The following is a 26879-nucleotide window of genomic DNA, read 5'->3' as shown; positions in this document are numbered from 1 at the left end:
TCATCTCTGTTTCATCATGTTTGTTTTTAGATCCTGTACAGATTTTGTTAGATTGATATGAGTATTTTATTCTTTTTAGAGCTAATGTAGACCGTGCTTTTCAAAATTTCAGTTTCCAGTTGTTCGTTGTTAGTATACAGAAATATGATTAAATTTTGTGTACTGATCTTATGTCCTGAAATGTTGCTAAACTCATTAATCCCAAGAGATTTTTTGGTAAATTCATTCAGATTATCCATATAATCATATTATCTGCAAATAGTTTTATTTCTTCCTTCTCAAGGTAAATGACTTTTGTTTCTTTTTCTATTCTTTTTAAAAAAAATTCTATTTATTTGAGAGAGAGAAAGCATGGTGCAACCAGGGGGAGGGGCAGGGGAGAGCGACAGGAAAATCTCAAGCAGACTCTGTGCTGAGCCTGATATGGGGCTCAATCCCATGACCCCTGAGCTCACGACCTCAGAGGAAACCAAGGGTCAGATGCTCAATAGACTGAGCCATCCAGGGGCCCCTCTTTTTCTATTCTTTTTTTTTTTTCTTTTTCTTTTTCTATTCTTAATGCATTTGCTAGGACTTACAGTATAACAGTGACTAGAGGACTGGTGAGAGTGGATGTTCTCACCTAGTTCTCTTCTTACAAGAAAAGCACTCAGTTTTCCATCTTTTTACCCACTTCAGATTTATTTGAGAGAGAAGAGAGAGAGAGACAGACAGCAAGAGCGCAGGGGGGCAGGAGGATCAGAGGGAGAGAGAATCAAGCAGACTCTATTCTGAGTCTGACATAGGGCTTGATCCTACAACCCTGAGATCATGACCTGAGTGAAAACCAAGAGTCAGATGCTTAACTGACTGTACCACCCAGGTGTCCCCAGTTTTCCATCTTTAAATATGAAGCTGGCTGTAGGATTTTTGTAGAGATTCTTTTCTATTTCTAGTTTGCTGTCAGCTTTGAACATAAAATGGATGTTAAATTTTGTCAAATGCTTTCTCTACATCTATGGATATGATCATTAGTTTCATTTTAACAAGTATGAACTTGGTCCACTATCATTATATTGATTAATTATCAAATGCTGAAGCAATCTTGCATTCCCAGGATAAATCACCTCGTATAACGTATTATTTTTTTATATATTGTTGGATCTAGTTTGCATTTATGTTCCTAAGAAATACTGTAGTTTTTTATATATTGCCAGATCTGTAGTCTGATTGTAGTTTTCTTGTACTACTTTTGTGATTTTTAACCAATATATTAAACATACAGTGTTACAGGAGTTTCAGGTGTATTTTTGGATTATTTTTGTATGGTTTCAATAAGAGGACACTATTGCCTTCAGATGATGATTTGGGAAGTGATTCTACTTTTCTGTTTTCTAAAGAGATTATGAGGAATTGGTGTTATTTCTCCCTTTAATGTTCAATAGAATTCACCAGTGAAACCACTTAGGCCTGGAATTTTCCCTTTTGGAAGGTATTTATTTACTTATTTATTTATTAGAGAGAGAGATCCCAGGACCCTGGGATCATGACCTGAGCTGAAGGTAGATGCCCAGGTACTTCGGAAGGTTTTTAAAGTATAAATTCAATTTCTTTAATAGATAAGATTATTCAGGCTATCAATTTATTATTGAATTAGTTTTAGAAATTTACATGTGTCAAGAAATTGATCCACTTAAGTCATCTTATTTATGTGAATAGATTGGTTGGTGGCAGTCTCTTATTATCATGTTGATATATGTGGGTCAGTGGTGATATGCCCCCATCATTCCTGATAATGATAATTTTCCACTTTCTTTTTTTGATTTGTCAAACTGGCTAGAAGTTTATCAATTTTATTGACATTTTCAAAAAGATTTATTATTTTATTTTAGTATTTATTCGAGAGACAGAGAGTGTGAGTGAGTGCAGGGAGGTGCAGAGGGAAAGGGAAAGAGTCCCAAGACTACACACTGAGAGCAGAGCCTAACTCAGGGCTCAACCTTATGACCCCTGAGATCACGAACAGAGCTGAAACCAAGAATCAGATGCTTAACCAACTGCGCCACCCAGGTACCCCAATTTTATTGACATTTTAAAGAACTAGATTTTAGTTTTAATTTTCTCTATTGTTTTCCTGCTTTCAATTTCATTGACTGCTGCTCTTATTTTTGCTAGTTTCTTATTTGAAACTAGTTTAGATTAGTTTTCTTTCTCTAGTTTAAGACAGAAAGTTAAATTATTAATTTAAGGTCTTCCTTCTTTTCTCAACCAAGTATTTAGTACTATAAATATTCTGTAAGCACTGATATATACCCAGCCTCCTTAGAGATATGTACTATCAGCTTAACAGACTTTTTACATATCAACTATGCATAGAACATTTTGACATTAACTTTTTAGTTGTTACTGACTAATCTTTTTCTTTCACTTCTGAAATATTTTTAAGATTTCATTTATTTACCAGAGAAAGAGAGATCACAAGCAGGGGGGGAGAGGCAGAGGGAGAAGCAGACACCCCGCTGAGCAGGGAGCCAGATGTGGGAATTAATCCATCATGACTAGAGCCCAAGGCAGATGCTTAACCGAATGAGCCACCCACCACCCTCAATTCTGAAATAATTTTCAAACAACAGGAAATACCATTTGTTTTCAGAGTTCAGACGTATTTACTCTTATCTGAACATTAAATGCTTGAAATCAACACAAAAAACTAGATACGAAAAACATTTAATAATTTTTACCTGAAACTTAAGCTTGCTTTCTCCTCCTTCCCGGTCTCGTTTATGCATATTCACCATTAAGGCTTCATAACAATTCTTCCAATAAAGTGCCATGTCCTCATGACCCTCATAAAATGTATGGGTTTCATACTGCTTCATGTAAGGCACGATCTTGTAAATATACATACACATACACAGAAAATTTAACATAGACTTCTATAAAAATGACAACTTAGAAAAATATCACTCAAAATAGATTAAAACTTACATATTTTTCGATGTAAACTTGCCATTCATTTGAACTGCAATATTCTTGAAAATCTTCAAAAAATGAAGAGCTACCATTGGTAAAAGGTAAAGAAGGCAGGTGCAAGTTCATGAAGAGAAGTTCATAGATTTTGGAAACCAGGGTACGGACCAGGGGAATCAGGAATGAGTAGATTTCAGTCTGTTCCTTAATTGACTGACTTAGAACATGTTCCAGCTTCCCTAAAATGTAACATGCTTCATCCTGATTTTCAATCACTTTGGTTTGAAGAAGGGTGTTTAGCTTAGCTGACGCCATTGCACAAATCTGAGGAAACCATATAGGTGAGAAAGAACAGAATAAAGCAGACATTTAGCAGAAGTTCTCTGGCTCTTCCTGAAGTTTTGATTTCTTTCAAAATCATAATTACAAAAGCAGAACATACAGAAAAGGTGGAGAGGATAATTAATCACCCCAACGTCCATTCTACTCCTTCTTATAGTCTGCAAGGATAGGGGAATGATTCCATCTCTAGTTCCAACAATAGGTCTTAAACGATAGAAACCAAACAGAATATCCAACCACCTTCCACAGTGAGTGGCTCAGGTAACTAATCTTTCAGTCAACTCCTATCGCTGTTTGAGTCACAGGGATTCATTTGGGGATGGCCTTATCAGTTCAAGTTCAGAACTTTTACATAATAACTGTTAAGCACTGTGAAGGGTTTCAGATTTTGCCTAACCTCCAAGCTAACAAATTAGCCTGCCACAGTTTCTCAGATGCTGGCAGAAGACATGAGACTCCCCGTTCAGAGACAAAGACGTACAGCAATCCCAACAGCCAGAATATCAGTGTTCAATCTGGGTCCCGGAACTGCTATTTCCATGGGGAGAGATGAAGAGGACTAGATGATGGATGCACACCAGTGGCTGCAGTACAGGGGAGGAACCCCAAACATAAGGAACCTAAATCTACTACACCAGGCAGTAAATTTGCCTGAATTTACCTTGGAGGGAGACACTATCTTTATTATACTGGGCAGTAAACGAACCTGCCTTTGGCTCTGGAGGGAGACAGAATCTTGGTCTTCCAAAGTTGTTGACTATATCTGTGTCCTCAAAAAGATAGTTCATAATGAAGACATCTAGTGCCTCTATTTATAAGATACAGAGAAACACAAGAGATCCATGAAGAAATGTCTAGTAGAAAGGAGGACTCTCTCTCTCTTTTTTGAAGATTCTACTTATTTATTTGAGAAAGAGAGCATGAGTGGGGAGGGGGCCAGGACGGGGCAAGGGGAGAGGGAGAAGCAGACTCCCCGCTGAGGAGGGGCTCTATCCCAGAACTGAGATCATGACCTGAGCCAAAGGCAGACACATAACCAACTGAACCACACAGTTGCTCCAGAAACACTCTTTTTATCTGATATAAATGAGGAAGCATGTCGCACCAAATGCTATTGGCAGACATTTGTGACAAGGGCAGTCAGCTCAAGACAAGCTGACTCATGAGGGAAAGGAGTGCTGTGAAAACAGCACATAAATGGAACAGAATCCTTGATTAAATCATGCCTTAAACTGAACTACAGAATTTGCTATTATATGAGCCAATAAATCTCCTAAACTCAGTCAGTTTGGGTTGATGCTTCTGTTATTTGGAATCAAAGCATTATGATACATAAAACATAGGTACAAGAGAGACTGAGTCCTTGACAGAAATGTCACCACCCTTAAACGTCCCAAGGAAAATACATGTACTAATAAGCCCAGGCAAAGCAATGCTCCATATTCGCATTAAACATTGTCCTTAAACCTAACACAGGAAGGTAAATTAGGTCACAAATGGGGTCTCCTTCTGTCCAGACTAGATCTAAGCCATATAACCATGGTAAGACAAATGATATAAACTATCTCCTCACTTAACACTATATATTACAATGTTGGTTCTTATTACTTTCAAAATGAAGAAAAGCAAGAGAAAAGAGGGAAGTTATCAGAATCTGACATCACTTTATGATTGCACTTGTTTCAAATGCAGTCTGAGCTGTATGCACAGGTCTTTGCAGGCTTAAGAGACCTTAAGCAGTCTTTTCACACAAGCCTTAAAAAGGCAAATAGCACTGCAGGAAACAATATCTAAGATGGCTCAAGACTTTTAACTTTTCTCCTTTTAACTTCAGCTTCTACTGGTGAAACCTTCATACTCTCCTCAGACTTTTGCAAATCCTTCATTTTAGTCTTTGATTGTGACTAAAACAACTTAATTCTAATAATAACAAACAATAACAAATAAACAAACAAATAACAAATATAAGAAAAAAGGATATAAAATCTCATCATACAGGAAATTCCAATACTAGCAATTCTGGGCTTTTTAAAAATACTGTTTATTTTAATTAAAGTTAAAATATCTAGTGCTTTGTTTTTAACTTATTATCAAATAAACCATATACTTATATATTTATTTAAAATGATAAAGATTTGTAATGAATACAAGATAACTTATTTGACCACTGTCTTAATTTTGGATATACACACACACACTACATTAAGTAGTGTGATACATATGACCCCCCCCCCACCTCCACTATAAAGAGTACTGGATTAGGGTCACCTGAGAAATTACAAAAAATACCAATGCCCTAGTTCCTCCATTCTGATACAATTATTAAGGATGATGACCCACAAAGGTTATTTTTAAAAAAGCTCCTCCAGGTGATTTCATATTCTCATCACTGGTTGAGTTAACTAGGGACAAAATGGAGACCACATGCTACACTAAATAAATCAACAACCACCTAATCCTGCTTTAGAGACAAGCTAGGAAATGCTGACATTTATGTCAATACTTATATAAGGCAATTAACTAATAAGTATGAGTGAAACAAAATGAGTTTGTAGCCAGATTGGCAAAGCAGCTCTATTATAATCCCTTTAAGGGAAGAAGTTGCTTTCCCAGCTTTTTATGTTTTTATTCCGAAGAGAAAAAAATTAAACAACTAGCTAGTAAAAAATGTTTTCGGTTACTAACTACTGGTAAATAAGGTATCTTACTTATAGGTTATATACTCTATTTATGTTTTGCCTTCAGGTTTTTTAAAATTTAAGTTCAATTTAATTACCATATAGTGTATTATAAGTTTCAGAGTTAGAATTTAGTGATTCATCAGTTGCATACAACACCCTGTGTTCATCAGTTCAAGTGCCTCCTTAATGCCCATCACCCAATTACTCCATCCCCCGCCACCTCCCCTCTAGCAACCCTGTTTGTTTCTTATAGTTAAGAGTCTCTTATGGTTCGTCTCCCTCTCTATTATCATCTTACTTTATTTTTCCTTCCCTTCCGCTATGTTTCTGTTTTGTTTCTTAAATTTCATATATAAGTGAAATCATATGGTATTTGTCTTTCTCTGATTGACATATTTCACTTAGCATAATACCTTCTAGTTCCATCCACCTCATAGCAAATGGCAAGACTTCTTTTTGATGGCTGCGTAATATTCTGTCTGTGTGCGTGTGTGTATTATACATACATATATACCACATCATCTTTATCCATTCATCTGTTGATGCACATCTAAGCTCTTTCCACATTTTGACTATTAAAAACATTGTTGTTATAAACATGGGGGTGTGTATGCCCATTTGAATCTTTATTTAACAAGTATTTATAAAGCCCTACTATGGGACAGACACTGGATATTTAATGGTGGAAAAGTTAAACAGATATTTTATTTATGGAAATTTCATCAAAGATAAACACTGAGGGTGACTAGAAGTGGGAAAGAAAAAAAAAAAAGAGTCCTCACATATAAAATAACTTCTGGAATACTGGTTGCTACTGCTTTAACAGCCATCAAGCTAGTATTACAAGCTAGTATTACCCCAAAGCTTTCCTCATCTTACTTCTAGGTAGAGAAAAATAGAATACTACCATGAACATCTATGTATACAAACGCTGTCTGGAATTTTGGATTATTATCTGAGTATAAGAGTGTGATCATTTTTTAAAAGTACCTAATTCATATATTTTCCAGTTGCATTTGAATGGCTGTACAATTCAAGCTTCCACCATCCATGTATCAGAAAGCCCACCTTCTTATTTATCTAGCTTTTCTGCATTTTCCATGTTTCTACAATGAATATGTCACTTTTATGATTAAAAAAACCCTATTATTAAAAGTTAGTAACATAGTACTATTCATATTATCATATTATCAAAATATGTGAAAATTTCAATCATCTGAAAAAAATATACACATAGAAAAATACTGATAGTTATTTCTTCTTGGGCTATGGGATGATGGATTTATTTTCTTCTCTTTTTGTTTTTGTGTATTTTCCATAATGAGCACGTTAATTTTATAATCAGAAAAAAAAATCTATTGAAAATTATGGCCTTTAAAAAATATAGCAACCTTATAGAATTTTAATCTCTCCATATGCTCATCATTATAGCAAGTTTATATATATTAGAAACCATACCTACCCCTACCAAGTACTTAAAATTCCAATTATCAAAAGAAAATAAAAAGGGCCAAGTATAAATCCTTTAAAAGGATAACTTAAAATTACACAGAGTCATATACATTAGGAAGAAACAATCAATGAGCTGCCCCTGAAGCCTCTTTCTGATTAACAAAACTGAAACTCGAGGGAAATCATGGATATTTTTGGAACTATTAAAAAAATAAAAATACTGAAAACTTATTATCATTTAGTTAGTACACAAATAACTCCTATGCTGCATATGCAAAGTATAGAAAGTAACTCAAAAGAACTGACAAACCTGCAAATTTCCCCTTCCAATGAATCCTAGAAGCAACTGGATTTGGATTCGAGAAAGTTTTGCCCATACTTGACCTTCAGAATACCAAACTGACAGACCATCGAAGAGCAGCATCAGATCATCTAAAAGCTATCACAAGGGAAAAATTGAGAAACAAAAACATTGTCTTAAAATCTACTGATGAGTTTTCCCCAAAGTAATACACATCATAAATATTTCAAAACTAGCTTAATGTTCAATTGGTAAAAGCCAAAAGAACTATCCTAATAATAGCTAACAAAATTAACTATCACATTTTATCCATGTTCACTGTATCTGATTAAATATTAATGCTCTAAAAAGAGAGGGTACAGGGGCATCTGGGTGGCTCAGTAGGTTAAACCTCTGCCTTCAGCTCAGGTCATGATCTCAGCGTCCTGGGATCAAGCCTAGCATCCCGCTCTCTGCTCAGCAGGAAGCCTGCTTCACACCCCCCTTCTCTCTCCACCTGCCTCTCTGCCTACCTGTGATCTCTGTCAAATAAATAAATAAAATCTTTTAAAAAAAAAAGAGGGCACAAAATTTTTTTGTTGAATAAAGTCCTTGACTACCAGAAAAATAATATCAAGGAGTTATTACTGCACCTTCTCAGTCCACATGTTTGAATTAACAAGCCCCTCTGACTGCAGAAAGTCCTGTATGATCAGGATGAGTCGGAAGGCATTTTCAGCAGTTACTGGATTCATTTTTGTTTCTCTGTTTTCTGTGACTGTCCATTCTAACATGTTCTGTAGCAAACTAAGTGCAAAACAAAATCCTCTTAAAATCGTATTAAGTTTAGAAAAATAGTAAAACATGAAAAGAAACACCCAGTTATTCATTATTATGTCTTTAAAGGTATGCTATCACTGGAAAGGATCAGAAGATATTTAATAACAATGAAGCAGCTTTTTAATCTAAAGTATCTATCTTTAATAAACTTAATATAAAAGGCAAAGTAAAAGTTATCTGTTTAATTATAAAAAAGCTATTGAAATAATTCAAATTCCAGTCTCTAGTAGGTACTTAAAAGTTTAAAGTTGGAAACTGGGAAGGTAAGAAAAAAAAGCCCTATAGGTCTTGCAGAAGGTCTAGCCCTGCAGAGAACTCTTAAGTGTTTTACAGAAGTAATTTTTATGAAAACACTACTTGGTTCCCTCAGCATGGAAACTCTCAAACATGGACAAGACTGCAGAACACAATACACCAAATGTTTACATGTTATAAAAACTAATTTAAACAATAAGGACTATATATTACTGAAGCCCAAACTAAAGATTTAAATCTCACAGCTTTGGATTTCTCTCTAGATTCCATTAAAATGGCAACAGAGAAGAAAAGGGGCTGAGCATGAAGTTTTTCCTTTTCTCTCACTAGACCCACTGAATCCTGAATAAATGTTCAATAAAAAGTATTATTTTAGACTCCCATCCACTCCAAAGAAAAGAGTAAATCACCAACTGAATGCTTACATTAATTTTATTTCATCTGATGGCCGAAGTAGTTCACTGGATATTCCTGGTTTACTTAGTGCTGAAAACACTTGTCCCCGTTCAATCCAAGTACTATCATCAGACTTTTCTAATCCCTTACACATTACATAGTTCAAAATATTTGTCAGTAATTGAAGAAGCTCCTCCTCACATCTCTAGAAAAAAGATGAACTAATATTAAATTATTGGAAAGAGGTGGTGTTAAAAGCACATAGAAAGAACCATCACATATACTGACTGTAATCATTTAACATATTTTTAAAGTGTCTTGATGAACCCGGAACTTTGCTGAGTAGGCCCTAGAGATACGAGGATGACTAAAACACCTGCTTTTCTCAAGATACAATTCAGTGACTTCCAGGCTTCCAAAATCTTGGATCATGAGACTCAGAACATAAATAGAATATGGAATTGTTCACAATTACACACTTCTAAGGATTAGAAGTGTATAACAGAATGTGAAAATAAAAACACATAAGGAATTTTACCTCTTGGCTTTCAAGTAAAGAGAAGTCATCACCAAACCCAGGATCATTTATGACACCGCTCTCTTTGTCAGATTGCACAGAAAATGATTTGGTGGATTCTATCGGGGAGGGCGTGCTAGGCAGGCTGTCTGGCATGTGACTTCCGCTGTCGCTCAGTTCATATGAGTCTATTCCACTAAGATCTAAACTCAGATGTGAAGGGTTATTATTCCAGAATTCTTCTTGAGTCTCTGATCTGAAAGATAATTCTCCCACAGAACTATCTTCTTGAAATAGTGGTGTGTTTGAGTCTAGAGAGTGTCCATCCTCTAAACTCCACTGATCTGCAGACACATTGCCTGAGGCAAAAGAGTTGATTTTTTCCTCATCAATCTTTTCATCAAAGTTCTTCTTAGTATCTTCAGCTGATAGATTTTTATCACTGTCTTTTACTGAAACAGCCCTACTGTGCTTATGAAGAGTATTTCCATTTTCAAAATTTGTTTTTAAAAAAAGCCTAACTAAAGTGTCTTGCCAACCCACTTGTTGAGATATTTGCTGTGCTGCATCTGGCTGTGACTGCAAAATCTGTAAAACCTGCAAAGATGAAGAATACAAAATTCATCAAAAAGTACACAGTACTTCACATCAAAAACAGCTCCTTTTCTGTTATTTTAGCGACAAAGTAATGAGAAGCTGTGGGAAGATATACTTTCACAAGATTATGTTCTTAACTGGATTACAAACTATCTGTAGGGTACACACTGTGTTTTTAACTAATCTGCATATTACTCATTGTACATAGTACTTAAATATTTGCTGAAAGATAAAAAAGGGAAAAAATGATCCTCCACATGTCAACATACTCATGTTATTAATTTGGTCAGAGAGAAAATATAACTAGGATGAAGGTATATATAAAATGTAATAAAGCTCTATCCTCTCAACTAAATATTTGCCATGAGCCTACTACATTTGTTTAGCAAATACTGAATACGTACTATGTACCAGGCCCCGTTCTGGCCCTAGGGTTAAGGGAGTAGTAAAGACGACACACTGACAGTTTAATAGAATCTAGATATCCCAAGACTGTTTCCTTGGCTCATTTTTTTTTTTTCCAGGCCAAGTTAATGGTTGCTTTTGCAAAAACATATTTTTTCCATTAACTCTAGATTGTACAAACACTAATTCTAACAAGATGGATGCCACTATTTAGCTGTAAAAAGAAACTGAAATTAAAGAAGAGACACTGACATGCCAATATGTATGATCTCTACTATACAACTGATTCCACATTTTTTGGATTACAACAAATTCTTAAACACTGTCAGATACCCAGTTAAGATCTTTCAAACATTTTTATCACAAAGCCAGTAAACTTCTATGTAGATGAAAAAAATTTTTATTTAGAAAATCTCATTTATCTCTAACTCTGACAAGTGTCATAGGAGATGAATAATGTTGGTGGGGACTTCAGAATCAGTGGCTCTAATTCATGCTGATGCTGATACAGAAAGCAACATGTCACAATGAGTCACAATGATGTGAAGTTCCTTTCCTCACTAATGCTGTCGTTGAACCACCATTACTCTACTGATGCAGAATATCCATTTTTTCTTAGGAAAGAAATTTTCATGATTTTAACATTTCCATAAAATAAGACTTATTTTATGGCTACTTTATATGCATGTAATGGATAAAAACTAGGCTGCATTGAAAGCTGTTTTCAAACTGAAAGGAAAGAATCAATCTCTAAGACCTGCTTCAAGAACACTATGCCAGAATCCATCAAATGTGGAATACGAGTACACTCTGACACAGCAATTCCATTTCATGGATTATGTCTCACAGATGTACTATCAAAACCGAGTAAAAATACATGTAAAAAAGTTCTTAACAGACGTTTTACACAGAAAAATAGCAAACAACCTAAACATCCATGAACAGGGAACCAGGTAATACTTTATACAATAGCCACAGAATAAAAACTATACATAGCTGTTAAAGAAAAAGATATATATCCAGACTTACTGATGGAAAAATACAGTAACATAATTAGGGAGTAAAAGTAAAAAGAAAAGCAAGGAAGCAAATTAAATAGTCGGTCAGTGACTACTAGTGGAAGAGAGAGAAGGAAGAATCAGGAAGAAGCACACAGGATAACTATTTCTTGACTCAGTTAAAGGCATGCATTGAAGGCAAGTCACTGTTGCTTTTCCACAAAGTTCAAGATTCAGAAATTCTACAATATGATATATGAATTAGAACTGGTCATAATCGTTGAAGTTTCCTGACAAAAAACTCTTCTCTTGAACTAATTCTTTTTTACTGTGGAAAGGAAATATTTCCGGGAGACCATGTAAAGCTAAGAACACATTTTTATGCTGATTTTTTAATTACAATGAAGTTATTCACCTCAAAAAAGAAAATTACTTATTATAAAATTGTGTCATTTATAAAATAACAGAAATTAAAACATACACTCAGTGTAAAATACTCAATATAAATTTATTCATTAATATATTCATCATGAATATAAAATTAACCAAAATTATTCACAGTATAATACTGTCATTTTTAAAGTACATCTTAAAAGTTTACTAACCTTTCTGCAGATAACCACTCTGACATTTATATGTGTTCTGTGAGATATATATACCACAGACAATAGATCTTTGAAATTAATAGCAGGATCTATGGTGGGGGAAAAAAATAAAAATTTAAAATTAAATTCCAGAGATAGCCAAAGAGACTGTGAGTGACAGCTAGATAATAATTGTTTCATTTTTATTTTTCTTGCTGCCAACAAGATATCCTTTTTTTCTAGCTTTATAGCGATATAACTGCCATAAAACAGCATGTAAATTTAATTTACAATATGATAACCTGGTATACTTATATACACAAGATAATTACCACAATAAGGTTAGTTAACATCCGTCACTTCACATAGTTACCATTTTCCTTTAGTGGTGAAAACTTTTAAGATCCGCTAAGAACTTTCAAGTACATAGTATTATTAACTATAGTCACCATGTTGCACTTTAGATCCCCAGAACTTATTCATCTTATAAGTGGAAGCTTGTACCCTTTGGCCACCTTCACTCATTTGCCCTCTGCCCCCAGCCCCGGCAACTACCAATCTACTGTTTCTAGGAGGTTGGTTTTTTAAATTTCACCTATAAGTGAGAGACCATAGAGTATGTGTCCTTCTCTGACTTATTTCATTTAGCAGAATAATGCCCTGCAGGTTCTTCTGTTACAAATGGCTGAATAATAGTCATATAAAACGCCTCATCATTATCCACTCATCCATCAGCAGACATTCAGGTTGTATGTACATCTTGGCTATTATAAATGATGCTGCAATGAACATGGGGATGCAGAAAACTCTTCAAGATAGTGATTTCATTTTCTTTGGATATGTATCTAGAAGATGGATTGTGGGCATTTTTGACAGTTCTATTTTTAATTTTTGGAGGAACCTCCATACTGTTTTCCACAGTGGCCATCTAATGTGCATTCCCAGCAACAATGCACAAGGCTTCCCTTCCGCCATATCTTCACCACCACTTGTTAACTGGCAATAGCCACCTTATCAGGTGTGAGGTGTTAACTCCTGGTTTTGATTTACACTCCCCTTATGATTAGAGATGTGGAGCACCTTGTCAACTACCTACTAGTTATTTGTATGTCTTCTTTGCAAATATGTCTATTCATGCCCTTTGCTTTTTGTTTTTTTTTAAATTTTAGTTCGTTGACATACAGTTCAATATTGGTGTCAGGAGTTGAGTTCAGTGGTTCATCATTTACATGCAACACCCAGTGCTCATCATAACATGTGGCCTCCTTAATATCCATCACCCACCTATCCCATCTCCTACCCACCTCCCTCCATCAACCCCTCAGTCTGTCCTCTAAGCGAAGAGTCTCTCATGATTTGTTTTCCCATCTCTTTTCTTTCCGCCTCCTGAAAGTTCATCCAGGTTTTTTTTCCCTTAAATTCCACATATGAGTGAAATCATATGGTATTTGTCTTTTTCTGATGGACTTATTTCACTTAGCATAATAAATTCTGGCTCCAACCACGTCATCGCAAATGGCAAAATTTCATTTTTTGATGGTTGACTAGTATTCCACTATCTTCTTTATCCATTCATCAGTTGATGGGCATTTGGGCTCCTTCCATGGTTTGGCTATTGTTGATATTGATGCTATAAGCCTTGGGATGCATGTACCCCTTCCAATCTTTATTTCTCTATCCTTTGGGTAATACCTAGAAGTACGATTATTGGATCATAAGGTAGTTTTTTTAAGGAACTGCCAGACATTCCTAAGTAGGAATTTAGGAATTTTTAGCTTTTTTAGGAATTGCCACACTGCGCTCCAGAGTGGCTGCACCTGTTTGCATTCCCACCAACAATGCAAAAGGATTCCTGTTTCTCTGCAGCCTTGCCAAGACCTGCTGATTCCTGTTAATTTTAGCCATTCTGACAGGTGTGAGGTGGTATCTCATTATGGTTTTGATTTGTATTTCCCTGATGATGAGTGATGTTGAGTACCTTTTAGCCATCTAGATGTCTTCTTTCGATAAATACCTATTCATGTCTTCTGCCCTTTTTTTTTTTTTTTAATTTATTTGACAGACAGAAATCACAAGCAGGCAGAGAGGCAGGCAGAGAGGCAGGCAGAGAGAGAGGAGGAAGCAGGCCCCCTGCGGAGCAGAGAGCCCGATGCGGGGCTCGATCCCAGGACCCCGAGATCATGACCTGAGCCGAAGGCAGAGGCTTTAACCCACTGAGCCACCCAGGCGCCCTCTGCCCATTTCTTAACTGGATTATTTGTTTTTGGGGTGTTGAATTTAATAAGTTCCTTACAGATTTTGGATACTAACCCTCATTTGCAAATATGTTCTCCTATCTCATAGGCTACCTTTTAGTTTTGTTGATTGTTTCCTTTGCTATACAGAGGTTTTTTATCTTGATGAAGTCCCAATAGTTCATTTTTGCTTTTGTTTCCCTTGCTCCCAGTGATGTGTCTAGTACCTTGTTCATTTTTTTTTTAAACATTTTATTTATTTGACAGAGAGAAATCACAACTAGGCAGAGAGGCAGGAAGAGAGAGAGGAGGAAGCAGGCTCCCTGCGGAGCAGAGCGCCCGATGCGGGGCTTGATCCCAGGACCCTGGGATCATGACCTGAGCCGAAGGCAGAGGTTTAACCCACTGAACCACCCAGGCACCCCCTTGTTCATTTCTTTCTTTTTTTTTTTTTAAAGATTTTATTTATTTATTTGACAGAGAGAGAAATCACAAGTAGGCAGAGAGGCAGGCAGAGAGAGAGGAGTAAGCAGGCTCCCTGCAGGACAGAGAGCCCGATGCGGGACTCGATCCCAGGACCCTGAGATCATGACCTGAGCCGAAGGCAGTGGCTTAATCCACTGAGCCACCCAGGCGCCCCCCCTTGTTCATTTCTTAATTGGATTTTTTTTTTTTTTGCTATGTTGTATGATTTCCTTACATATTTTAGATATTAATCCCCTCTCAGATATTTGATTCACTAGTATTTTCTTCCACCCTATAGCCTGCTTTTTCACTTTGTTGATGGTTTTTCTTGCTGTGGAGAAACTTTTTAGTTGGATAAAGTCCCACTTGTTTATTTTTGCCTTTACTGCTTGTGTTTCTGGTGTTATTGCCAAGACAAATGTAAGCACTTCTCCTCCTCATGTTTTCTTCTAGGAGTTATGTAATTCAGGGTTTACATTTAAATCTTTAATTCATTTCAAGTTAATTTTTGTGAGTGGTGTAAGATAAGGGCCCATTTACATTCTTTTGCATATGAATATCCAGTTTTCCTAACACCATTCATTTAATAGACTATTTTCCCCCCACTGAGTATTGGGGGAAATTGGATCCCTTGTCAAATATTAGTTGACCAGATATACATGGTTTTATTTCTGGGCTTTCAATTTTGTTCCACTGGTCTATGTGTGTTTTTCTGCTAGCACCATACTGTTTGGATTACTGTAACTTTGTAGTAGAGTTTGAAATCAAGAACTGTGATGCTTCCAGCTATCCTCTTCTTTTTCAAATTCTTTCTCAAAGACTGACCTGTGGGAAACAGTTACATAAATGCTGAAATAACTGTCTCATTTAAAATAAGGATTATAGGGGCGCCTGGGTGGCTCAGTGGATTGAGCCGCTGCCTTCGGCTCAGGTCATGATCTCCGGGATCCTCGGATCGAGCCCCGCATCAGGCTCTCTGCTCCGCAGGGAGCCTGCTTCCTCCTCTCTCTCTGCCTGCCTCTCTGCCTACTTGTGATCTTCTCTCTGTCAAATAAATAAATAAAATCTTTAAAAAAAAAAAAAATAAAATAAAATAAAATAAAATAAGGATTATAGAGGGGCTCCAAGGTGGTTTAGTCAATTAACCAGCTAACTCCTGATTTCACCACAGGTCATTATCTCGGAGTTCTGGGATCAAGTCTGATGTCAGGGAGCATGTTTGAGGACACTTTCTTTCCTTCTTCCTTATCCTCCCCCACATGCACTCTCTCTAAAATAAATAAACCTTTAAAAAAATAAGAATTATAAATGTTTAGATTTTATGAAGAAAATAGATTTAGAATATTTGACAGTCTCCTGAGTAAGCCCTAAATAACTGTTCTTTTCTTTTAGTTGCCAGAACACACCATCCATACTGTTTTGATCTTGTACTATTATTTATCTTTTTATGTAAATGTCTTATATCTTATATACTTATCAATGAGAAGATAAACCATTCAAAATAAAGAACCTTAACTTACACCTTTTGAAACCTTAGCATCTGACATAAACACTACAGTTTATAGTAAGTACTAAAAAAGTTTTATTAAAAAAAAAAAGAGAAACAAAAAAGAATATCTAAAAGAATATCTGAAATTAAGGATTTAAGCTCCCTAAAGAAAAAAACCCCATGTTTTGTATGCATTTTCTCTAGCTTCCTTTTCTTATTATAGAGGACCCTATTATTTACTAATCAATGAATCAATAATTATTGAAAGCCTACCAAGTAAGGTACTATGCTATGCCCTGGGGAGACAAAAACAAATAAGGTAAATAAAAAACAGTACCCAAGAAAAGCCCTGCTGAATCAAATAATAAATAATTAAAAAGTAACCTGAGGAAGGGGAAAAAAAAACTCTTTAGAAAAAAACAATTGAGAACCATCAAATAGAATTATGCTACTACGAAGAACATTTCTTAAATATATGAGTATTATCAGCCTTAATCATACCTGTATTTATAATCTGATTGGTGAGGCTTTTAATGAGAGAGGTATTAATGGGTGCTTCATTAAGAAGAAGTCCCAATCCTGAATAGCCAACTTCTCTGAGCCGAATACGTTGTTTACTTCGTTCATAAACATTTGTGCATTTCAGCATTTGTTCCATAACCTGGTCACAACAGTAATATATTCTTCTCAATACAGAGAACTAAGAACAATCTGTCACTTAAGTTAATATTAAATAAATGTTACTGTACAAGCATGATTTTGGAGAATCATTTTTTCCTTAAGTGTAACAAACAAACCCAGCAGTAACAGGGAGGAATATTCCGTAACATACTCTTATTAAAAAATGGATTTAAGAAGATTGAACTAAAATGCATTTGCATGTAAATAATACATTTAAACCTGTAGTTTACATGTGTTTGCATGTGTTTACATATGTTTCCTGTGTTTACATATGTTGCAGATCAAAGAAATAACCTAATACTTCCTTTTTAATGGCTAAGACTTAAATAGAAACCAACCCTACAGCCTCCATGAAAAACAAAAGTATGTTGTGAAAGAGAAAAAAGATATTTCAGATCCATCTAGTGATTTATCTAACATTTATGTAACATTTATATAAGAGTTATCAAAATAATTTTCAAGAACAAGGAAACATTTTGTGAAGCAACACATCCATATGCCAAAATGGGAGAATGAATTAGTAATTCCATACTTTTTGAAGTGAGATCAATGTTTTAAAAGTGACATACTGAAACCCTATGGAAAGGGTAATTTTGGCAGAATAATATGATGAACAATCCATATAAGGCCATTTTTGAACAAATAACATTTAATCTCCATAAAGGAACATTTGTTTGGGCAGATCCTTTAAAGAGCAGCCACAGTGGTCACCATAATTAATACTCATGACAGACTACGCCAGATCATTTTTATTGCACTTTTGTTTTCCAAAGTTTAGGGATTCCAAACAGAGGCAATCCAAACTTGACCCCATACGTAGACTTTATAATGTAACACTAATGAAACAAGAGGAAACAAATGTCACAGGTGATCAGGCATAATGAACAGTAAATCATGAGAAGTAGAAATATGACTTTTTTTTTTTTAACAAAAAAGGTGAGGTGGATGGTTTCAACTAAAGCTCAAAGTGATTACTTTGGATAGCTTAACAAAATATATTCATTATCCTTTGACAAGTTACTATCCTCTCTGGCCTCAGTTTATCTGTAAAATGGGACTAATAATATCAACTTTGTAAAGTTTTTGCAAGGACTAAGTTAGCTAACATATGAAGAATGTTTACTGCCTGATAAATAGGGGTGCTACATAAGGTTGGTTACTATAATTAACTGCTAAAATGTCTGACCTGCCACACAGACCCATGGTGAGTCAAAAGAGAAATGAGACAAAATTAGTGAAAGAGAGTGGGAGGTACAGGCCTCTAGCTATGAAATGAGTAAATCACAGGAATAAAAGGTAGAGCAAAGGGAACATAGTCAATGGTATTATAATAAGGTTGTATAGTGACAGATGGTTCCTACACTTGTGAGCACAGCATAATGCATAAACTTGTAGAATCGCTACATTGTACACCTGAAGCTACTGTAACACTACATATCAATTATACGCAAATAAACAAAAGTTTTTAAAAGAAGGCAAAAAAGGGAAATGAGAGGTTTTATACTGAGGATGATATAACAAAGTGGACTTTCCACTAAATAACTGATCAGATTATAATACAATTAGTTTTTAAATGTTCAAAATAGGAGAAATATATATCAAAACAAACTGAAGAATTAATTAACCAATTTTTAATGTAGGCTTCACGCCCAACACAGGGCTTGAACCCATGATCCTGAGACTGAGACCTGAACTAAGATCAAGAGCTGGACACTTAACCTACTGAGTCAGCCAGGCACCCCTACAACAACTTAAAATTAAAGTAGATATGAAAAAAGAATTTGCATTCATAAAATGGGTATTTACAAGTAAATTCATATACTCACAAATGTCCCCAAGTATAAAGATGCTTAAGAAATGTTTGTACCTTAAAAACAATTTCTCTTAGTCTGTCAGAGTACTTCTGATTTAACAGCAAGGCATAAAGTATGTCAGCATTTCCTGGTTCAAACAGCAACAAGAAAAGCTGACCTCTAGTTGGGCTGGCACGGAGGAGACTGAAGAGCATATCCAAAATTCCAAAGAGCTTTTAAAATTAAACAACACAAAACAAACAACCACACTTATACATGGAAGTACAAATAAAGTCATAAACCACAAACAGTTATTTAAACTAAATCCTATATACCCTAATGTTTTAGTGCTTAACTCAATGATCTGATGTCTTCTGAAATAGCCATGCCTTTTACTTCCATTATGCTTTTGGCTTATTTCCTTTTGTAGATCCTCTCAATATGAATATTCACCTGCTGGGCCATATGTATAATGCTGTAGCCGCATAAAAAACCATGTCTTCCATAAAACCTTTCCTGGTCTTCTCAATACTCTTCTATGAAAACCTCATAGGACTTTGTTTCTCTCTTATAGCTGTTGTCATAGTCTCTTTTTGTTTGTTTGTTTGTTTGTTTCATAATTATTTATAAACCTTTCTTATCCACCCTTGCTTCTATTAGGTTAAAAGAATGCTAATTCATTCATTATAACATACCTATAGTATGTACTATTACTCTGTGTGTATAATCAGCATTCAATAAATAACTCTTTGACTAAATTGACCAAGAAAATATCACTGGCAATGAGTCACAGCGGGTGACAACAAAGCTATCATGAAGTAAGACTACTGGTGACTCTAAATAAAAAGAAGCTTCTTCTGCTTCTTCTTTTTAAAAATATTTTATGTATTTATTTGACAGAGAAAGAGCGAAAGCAAGGGGAGCAGCAGAGGGAGAGGGAGAAGCGGGCTCTCCGCTGAGCAAGGAGCCTGATGTGGGGCTCGATCCCAGGACCCTGGGATCATGATCTGAGCTGAAGGCAGATGCTTAATCGAATGAGCCACTCAGGCACCCCAAAAGAAGCTTGAAGTAGTCTAACTTTATGGGGAAATAGATTAAGTTAACTCATTTACATAAATCAATTATGAAGTCATGTAATCTCTGACTACACAACAAATACTTCATTATAGAGCACAAAATACTTGAATCAGCATAAATTAAGGATACTCAAGTTTGATGCTGAGAGTGGTATACAGAAAGAGCAGAGAAATAGCAATAAATATACCCGTGTTCTGTTCCCACGTCTGTCAGCTGTATGACTTCTTAAATCACCTAATCTATCTGAAAAGTACTTCCAAATGTGCAAATGGGAAGACTGATTGCTGGTCTGTACACTTAACATCAGTGGTCCTCAAATTTTACCATGCACCATAATTACCTGGAAGGCTTGGTTCAGTAAGTGTGCATTTTTAACAGGTCAATCTGGTCAGGAACCATACATTGAGAACTACTGTCTTAAAGGGTAGCTCTGAGGTATAAATGATAAATGTACGTAAAAGTATATAAAAATGGAAACATAATTTATTCTTTATGCAAAATTTTTATGAACCTATGTTAAAATTTATGTCAGAAATCTGCCCAATATCTTTGATGACAGGTAAATACACATTATGTGACCTATGAAAAAAGGCTTCAGAACTGCCAAACAACTATTTCCAGATACTACTTTCTAGCTAACTAGAATATTTTATTGCATCACCATCTATTATTTTATTTAACTTTCAGTAAGGAAATAAAAATTTACTTCTTTAACTGCAAAATACTATATTTCATATAATAAACATCTTACTCTTAAAATATTTTTAATATATGTGTAATTTCAAAAGATGATTTAGCAACTTAAGTGTGAAAAAGAAAAAACAGAATTTTCTTGAGCAAAATACCTGTTCTTCTTCATTGATAGCAGCTATGTAACCCATAATACTCTGTATCTCTTCATGAGTTCCACCTTTGCACAGAAAATATTTAATTAGTCCATACAAAGAAGTCCTTATTGTTCGAATGTCATCTAGAGACAGCTCACTGTATTTACAATCACTCCTGAAAGAGAAAGTGAAAGTGCAAGAATTGAAATTTAAAATGTTTACATCTTAGTGCTTTTTTTATACAAAAGAATTCTTAGTTTAAAAAAAGATGTTTCCATGTAACTATTAGAATTCATGGTATCTTTGTTTTCTTTTTCCTTTTTTTTTTTTTTAGATTTTTTTTATTTATTTATTTGACAGAGAGAGATCATAAGTAGACAGAGAGGCAGGCAGAGAGAGAGAGGAAAGCAGGCTCGCTGCTGAGCAGAGAGCCTGATGCGGGACTCGATCCCAGGACCCTGAGATCATGACCTGAGCCGAAGGCAGCGGCTTAACCCACTGAGCCACCCAGGCGCCCCTGTTTTCTTTTTCCTTTTAAGGAAAACCTTGGGTTTCAATGACAAAGATATAGTTAAAACAGCTTATATTTAAACAACACTAGGTGACAGACACAGTTTTAAGTGCTTTACATGTTATTAATGCATTTAGTTTAATCCTCAAAATGGATGGGATGTCACAGGTTTATTATCTCTTTGTCACAGACCAGAAAACTTAAGCACAGAAAAGTTGAGTAAGTTGCCTACAGCCAGACAATTAATGAAACACAAGATTCAAACCCAATCTCCGTGATCCTTTGTTCATCATCTTAACCTCTGCATCATCTTTCTGAAGTTAAAGGATATTAGAATTTCTGGAAAATAAATAATCTAGACATTCCAAGCAAGCAGCAGGCAGAAAACAACATCAAACTGAGAAGGAGCAAGGACATCATACCCATAATAAATCCTAAGTGTATCTAGGAGAAACTGCACACCATACTTCTTTCGGAAAACTCTCCTGCTGTCTTTGATGATGGTGGAAAGATACTGTATATGACCTAAAATACAAAGTTCACTCTTAAATGAATAACTAAAATAAAACCTCACAGGTAGTTATAAATTTCTAAAACAAATGTAAAATTTGATCCAACAGACTGTTCTCACCGATTCGAAAGGGAAAATCTCCACGGTTCCAAATACGGAAGTCAAAGAGTAAATATTGATACATTTGCTGCAGGAGCTGCGTGTTTTTCTCTAATGACACCTGTTCAATTAATAACTGAACTGCCATCAGTACATTAACATCCATCAAGGAGCTTGGCACCTGAAATCCAAACAGATGAGGGTCCTGTAAATTTCAGTTTAATAATTATCGTTAAGCTACATTTAATTTCAAATGATTAATTTAGAACATCTAAATATGAGAATTTTTGTTACAAAAATATAAACTTAAACTTTAATTTACCAATGTACATTAGAACGTTTTTCCAAAAGTCTTAGATTTATTAAAGATCCCAAATACCAATATAAACAAAGTCCTACATATCAAAGGTTATATACTATTCTATAAGATGAGTAATTCTTATAAAAAGGTGATTCAGAGTAGGTTTTAAAAATCTGCTTGTGAAATAAAATTACGTCCACTAATATAACTGAAGCCACAATAGTGTTTTTAAAAAAACATTTACTTAGTAAGAAGAAAACCCCTAAAGACAAACTGCTAATTACAATCATTGGCCACATCTTCGAATGTTGAACTAGCTCACCTTCTGAAGCAAGGCACCAAGAGTGGCAACTCCATGGGAGTGAGTAAGATTGTCCTGGTTGATAGGATGTCTTTGAATAAAGTGCTTCACAATCAAGATAAACGTTGCAATTAAATTCCTTTCTAATCTTGACTCTGAGGAATTGTGAACATGTCCTTGATTATCATAATTACTCTAATCACTTTTACATCACGTTTTCTATGTTATAATGCGTGTTGTAACAAACAAGACATTTGGTTGAGCAATTTGCTTCCAAAGGTCACTTGCAGAATGCAAGTGTAAGAGAAAAGCAGTGACTGCATATCATATACTTACATACACATGCAAATATTTTCATTACCATAAATTTAGCAGTGTTATCATATTTCCACTAATAGTACAAATTAAGGATAGTCAAGAGTAAAACCAACCTCTTAATTTTTTTTGACTAAGGTATTATGAACTTTTTGAATTACATTAGTAAAATTAGAGGTGGGCTGCTTCAGCTACAAATGGTTAAGTTTCTTCCTAACGGTGGTAAGACATTTTTATCTATTTTTCAATTAACAACCAAATCTCTCAATGACTATTTTATATTATTTTTATCTCAATACCTGATGCCTTCGTGGAGGTCAGTACGACCCAATCTCCTTCTACAGGCGTTATCAATTCAGAAACTGTGCTTTCATTCATTCCTTCAGAAATCTGTCCTTCACCAAAGTAGCTGATTTGTTCCAACAGAGGAAACAATACATTTAATCCACCTATGCAGTTTATGATGTCCTGAAAAAAGACAATTACAATTTTTTAATTTTATAAAACAAGGACAATTCTGTCATTTAATATTCACACAAGCATGTATGAAGTTACAGTTTGCTAAACTTTTAGGCAATGTCGAAGTTAAAGGAACCCTTGTTTGGGCAGCTGCTTTAAAAAATAGCCATGGGGTCACCAGAGTCGATACTTGAGACTATGCCAGACCATTTTTACCGCACCTTTGTTTTCCAAAGTTTAGGGATTCCAAACACAGGCAATCTAAATTTGACCCCATTAAGCAGACTTTATAACACTAATGAAATAAGAGGAAACAACTGTCAAAGGCAATTAAGTATAATGAACAACAAAATAAATTAAGAAAAAAATACATTTGACTCCTCTTTTACTTAACAAAGAAGTGAAGTGGGTGGCTTCAACCAAAGTTCAAAGTGACTATTTTGCATAGCTTAACAAAATACAGTCCATATTCTTTAACAAGTTACTAATCTCTCTGGTCTCAATTTTTTCATCTGTAAAATAAGGCTAATAATAATTCCCACTTTGTAAAGTTGTTACCAGGATTAAGTAAGTTAATAAATGAGTGCATAGTGTCTTACAAACCGGGTACTACCCAAGGTTAGCCAACATTAACTGCTAAAATGTTCTGATCTGCCATTTCATTTATTATTTCATTTATTAAAGAACCCTCTTCATACTTTTTGCCTGTTTTTTATATTGATTTTTAAGGTAATACTAAGCAAATTAACTTTTTGGATGGCAAGTATTTTTTTCTCAGTTGTCATTTAACTATTTTTGTGTTTGATTTTGTTGCAGTATATTTATATACTGTACATTGTATACAGTATTTTTACTGTATACAGTATTTATACATTGTATTTTTACACAATGAATGTGAGAGACACTGAACTCTAGGAAACAAACTGAGGGTTGCTGGAGGGGAGGTGGGTGGGGGGAGGGAGTAATTGGGTGATGCGCATTAAGGAGGGCACTTGATGGAATGAGAGCTTGGTGTTATATATGCAACTGATGAATCACTAAGTTCTACCTCGAACTAGTAAAAATAGCTCTTAAAACTAACAAACGAAAAAGTAAAATATAATTTTCTGAAGGAAAAAAACACAATGAACGTTCTTATTAATTCTATTCCCATTTGATTTCCCATAGTTATAACTCAAAGGCACCAAAAACTACTTTGATTTTCAAGTATAATGTACAGCAAAAATAATCAGCTTTCTATATATAAGATATGCAACTAGCCTTATAAAGACAATCTTATAAGTGACAGCAAAAGTTAACTTATTATTCTAATGATCTCTGTTCCACTGAAACAGTTAAGTGTATCTGATCAGTGTTAACTGACTACAAGATAAAAGGGATCTGGGGGACTCCTGTCTGGCTGAGTCCGTTGAGCATCCAACTCTTGATTTCGGCTCAGTTTGAGGATTCTCTCTTTCTGCCTCTCCCTCAGCCACTCCCTCTGAATGTGCATGCTCTCAAATAAATAAGTGTTAAAAAAAAAAAAAAAGAGGGGCACCTGGGTGGCTCAGTTGGTTAAGCATCTGACTTTGGCATGGTCATTAATCTCAGGTTCCTGGGATCCAGCCCCACACTGGACTCCCTGCTGGGAATCTGTGTGTCCCTCTCCCTCTGCCCCTCCCATGCTTGTGCTCTCTCTGTCTCTCACTATGATAAATAAATAAATTCTTAAAAAAAAAAAAAAAAAAATATATATATATATATATATATATATATATGGGATTTTTTTTTGCCAATTTACCAGCAAGTTGCCTAATAACTTTTATATTTTTATTTTTACTTAGGCTATAATTTCTATGTAAGATAACTTACAAGGGAATACTATATTTTAGAAATAGGGTATCTCTGACTTGACTTTCTTAAAGTCAAGTTAACTTGACATTAAATAACCTTTATTAATTTAACAATTCAGTAAACAACGTTATTGCATATCCTTATAAAATGCACTAGTGGAAAAAAGCTGTGGTACATCCTTTCAAAGTTCTTAAGGACTACTAGAGAATCAAAGCAAGCAAATATCAAGCAAGTCACTATTCACAATAAGTGAAATGATAAAGTGTTACAGGTATGCATGACAAAAGCGATTAACTCAGTCTTAGAAAATAAACAGGCCTCTTAGAACCAAAGACGTTATGTCCAACTGACACACACATATGAGGCACATCAAGAAGACAGACAAGTCATGATAGTTAGAGAAGGATGCGGGGAAGAGGAAAAGTCTCATCTTTAGCCTTACGGAGGAAAGATCTATGTTCAAAGCTAACAAACAGGAGACTACAGACAGAAGTATATAATACAGAAGAAAAATGATAATTAGTGAAGTCCCTGAGAGGTTAGGAGGGGTTGAAATCTGCCACAGTTTTAGGGATTAAATACCTTAAAAGTGGAGCAATGAACCAAGGCAGTATATTATTCTTAAGGAAACTGTTAAATTCATGACATAGTTTAAGGAGGTAACTAAGTTTCAAGCAAATTAATCATTCAGCTACCTATCTGTTTATACTTCAAACAGTTTATCTTGCCAGCAAAAATTTTCACCCGGACTTATTATTCAGATCAATCCGGTGGTGCTTAAAAGATAAACTCTTGGGGCGCCTGGGTGGCTGAGTGGGTTACGCCTCTGCCTTCAGCTCAGGTCATGATCTCAGGGTTCTGGGATCCAGCCCCACATCAGGCTCTCTGCTCAGCGGGAAGCCTGCTTCCACCTCTCTCCCTCTGCCTGCCTCTCTGCCTACTTGTGATCTCTCTCTCTGTGTCAAATAAATAAATAAATAAACTCTTTAAAAGGATCAGTAAACTTACATATTATGTAGCTCATCATTAACTTACCTTAATGTCCCAGTTCACTACTTTGTTTCCTGTTAATCTTCCATGCAAACAATTAGTAGACAAATCAAGACAGATCGAATTTTTGCAGGCCTAAGAATAAAAGGAAAATATGGAAAACAGCTAAGCACGATGAGGACAAAACATAATTTTAACATTTCACCATAATTTAAAAGGGCATATATTATAGTCAAGGATAAGATGCTTACAATATGAAGTTTAGTATTACTATTCTAATTGTCCTTTAAAAGAATCAGGGACTAGATTCTAAAGCATTTACTCATCAAAACCAGGTCACTGCTGCATGCCACCTGAGAGATGAGCTATAGCAACAACTTACCCTCCAATCACCATATTTTAAAATTTTTTCTCTTTTAAGAACAAAGTGATAGTTGCCACAGGGGAGGGGAGAAGAGGGCCATGGGCAAAACGGATGAAGGGGAGTGGAAAATAAAGGCTTCCAGTTATGGAATGAGTAAGTGACAGGGATAAAAAGTAAAGCAAAGGAGATACAGTCAGTGTTACTGTATCAGTGATGTATAGTGACAGTTGGCAGTTACACTTGTGAGCACAGCACACCATAGACTTGTCAAATCACTATGCTGCACACCTGAAACTAATGTAACATTGTGTGTCATCTATATTTCAATTAATA

The 26879-nt window shown here is 35.2% G+C and overlaps 1 protein-coding gene across 2 annotated transcripts in view; it reads right to left on the bottom strand.

Moving 5' to 3' along the window:
- The window catches only part of NBEAL1 (neurobeachin like 1), a 181512-nt gene that overhangs the window by 64710 nt on the left and 89923 nt on the right, over window positions 1–26879 (bottom strand). For both annotated transcript variants that reach the window (XM_046018684.1, XM_046018685.1), the window contains 15 exons: window positions 26228–26317; window positions 23200–23368; window positions 22607–22740; window positions 22005–22164; window positions 21796–21898; window positions 20881–21037; window positions 19033–19191; window positions 16986–17145; window positions 12318–12406; window positions 9734–10309; window positions 9225–9400; window positions 8358–8511; window positions 7735–7863; window positions 2968–3273; window positions 2721–2870 (listed from right to left, as the gene is read on the bottom strand). In XM_046018684.1, the coding sequence (XP_045874640.1) occupies window positions 2721–2870; window positions 2968–3273; window positions 7735–7863; window positions 8358–8511; window positions 9225–9400; window positions 9734–10309; window positions 12318–12406; window positions 16986–17145; window positions 19033–19191; window positions 20881–21037; window positions 21796–21898; window positions 22005–22164; window positions 22607–22740; window positions 23200–23368; window positions 26228–26317 (2712 nt within the window). The remainder of the gene's footprint in view (window positions 1–2720; window positions 2871–2967; window positions 3274–7734; window positions 7864–8357; window positions 8512–9224; window positions 9401–9733; window positions 10310–12317; window positions 12407–16985; window positions 17146–19032; window positions 19192–20880; window positions 21038–21795; window positions 21899–22004; window positions 22165–22606; window positions 22741–23199; window positions 23369–26227; window positions 26318–26879) is intronic.

The sequence above is a fragment of the Meles meles genome, chromosome 9, assembly GCF_922984935.1.
Source record: "Meles meles chromosome 9, mMelMel3.1 paternal haplotype, whole genome shotgun sequence".
NCBI classification, from domain to species: Eukaryota; Metazoa; Chordata; class Mammalia; order Carnivora; family Mustelidae; genus Meles; species Meles meles.
Note: the sequence above shows the minus strand (reverse complement) of the source record. Positions and strands in the feature narration are given on the sequence as shown.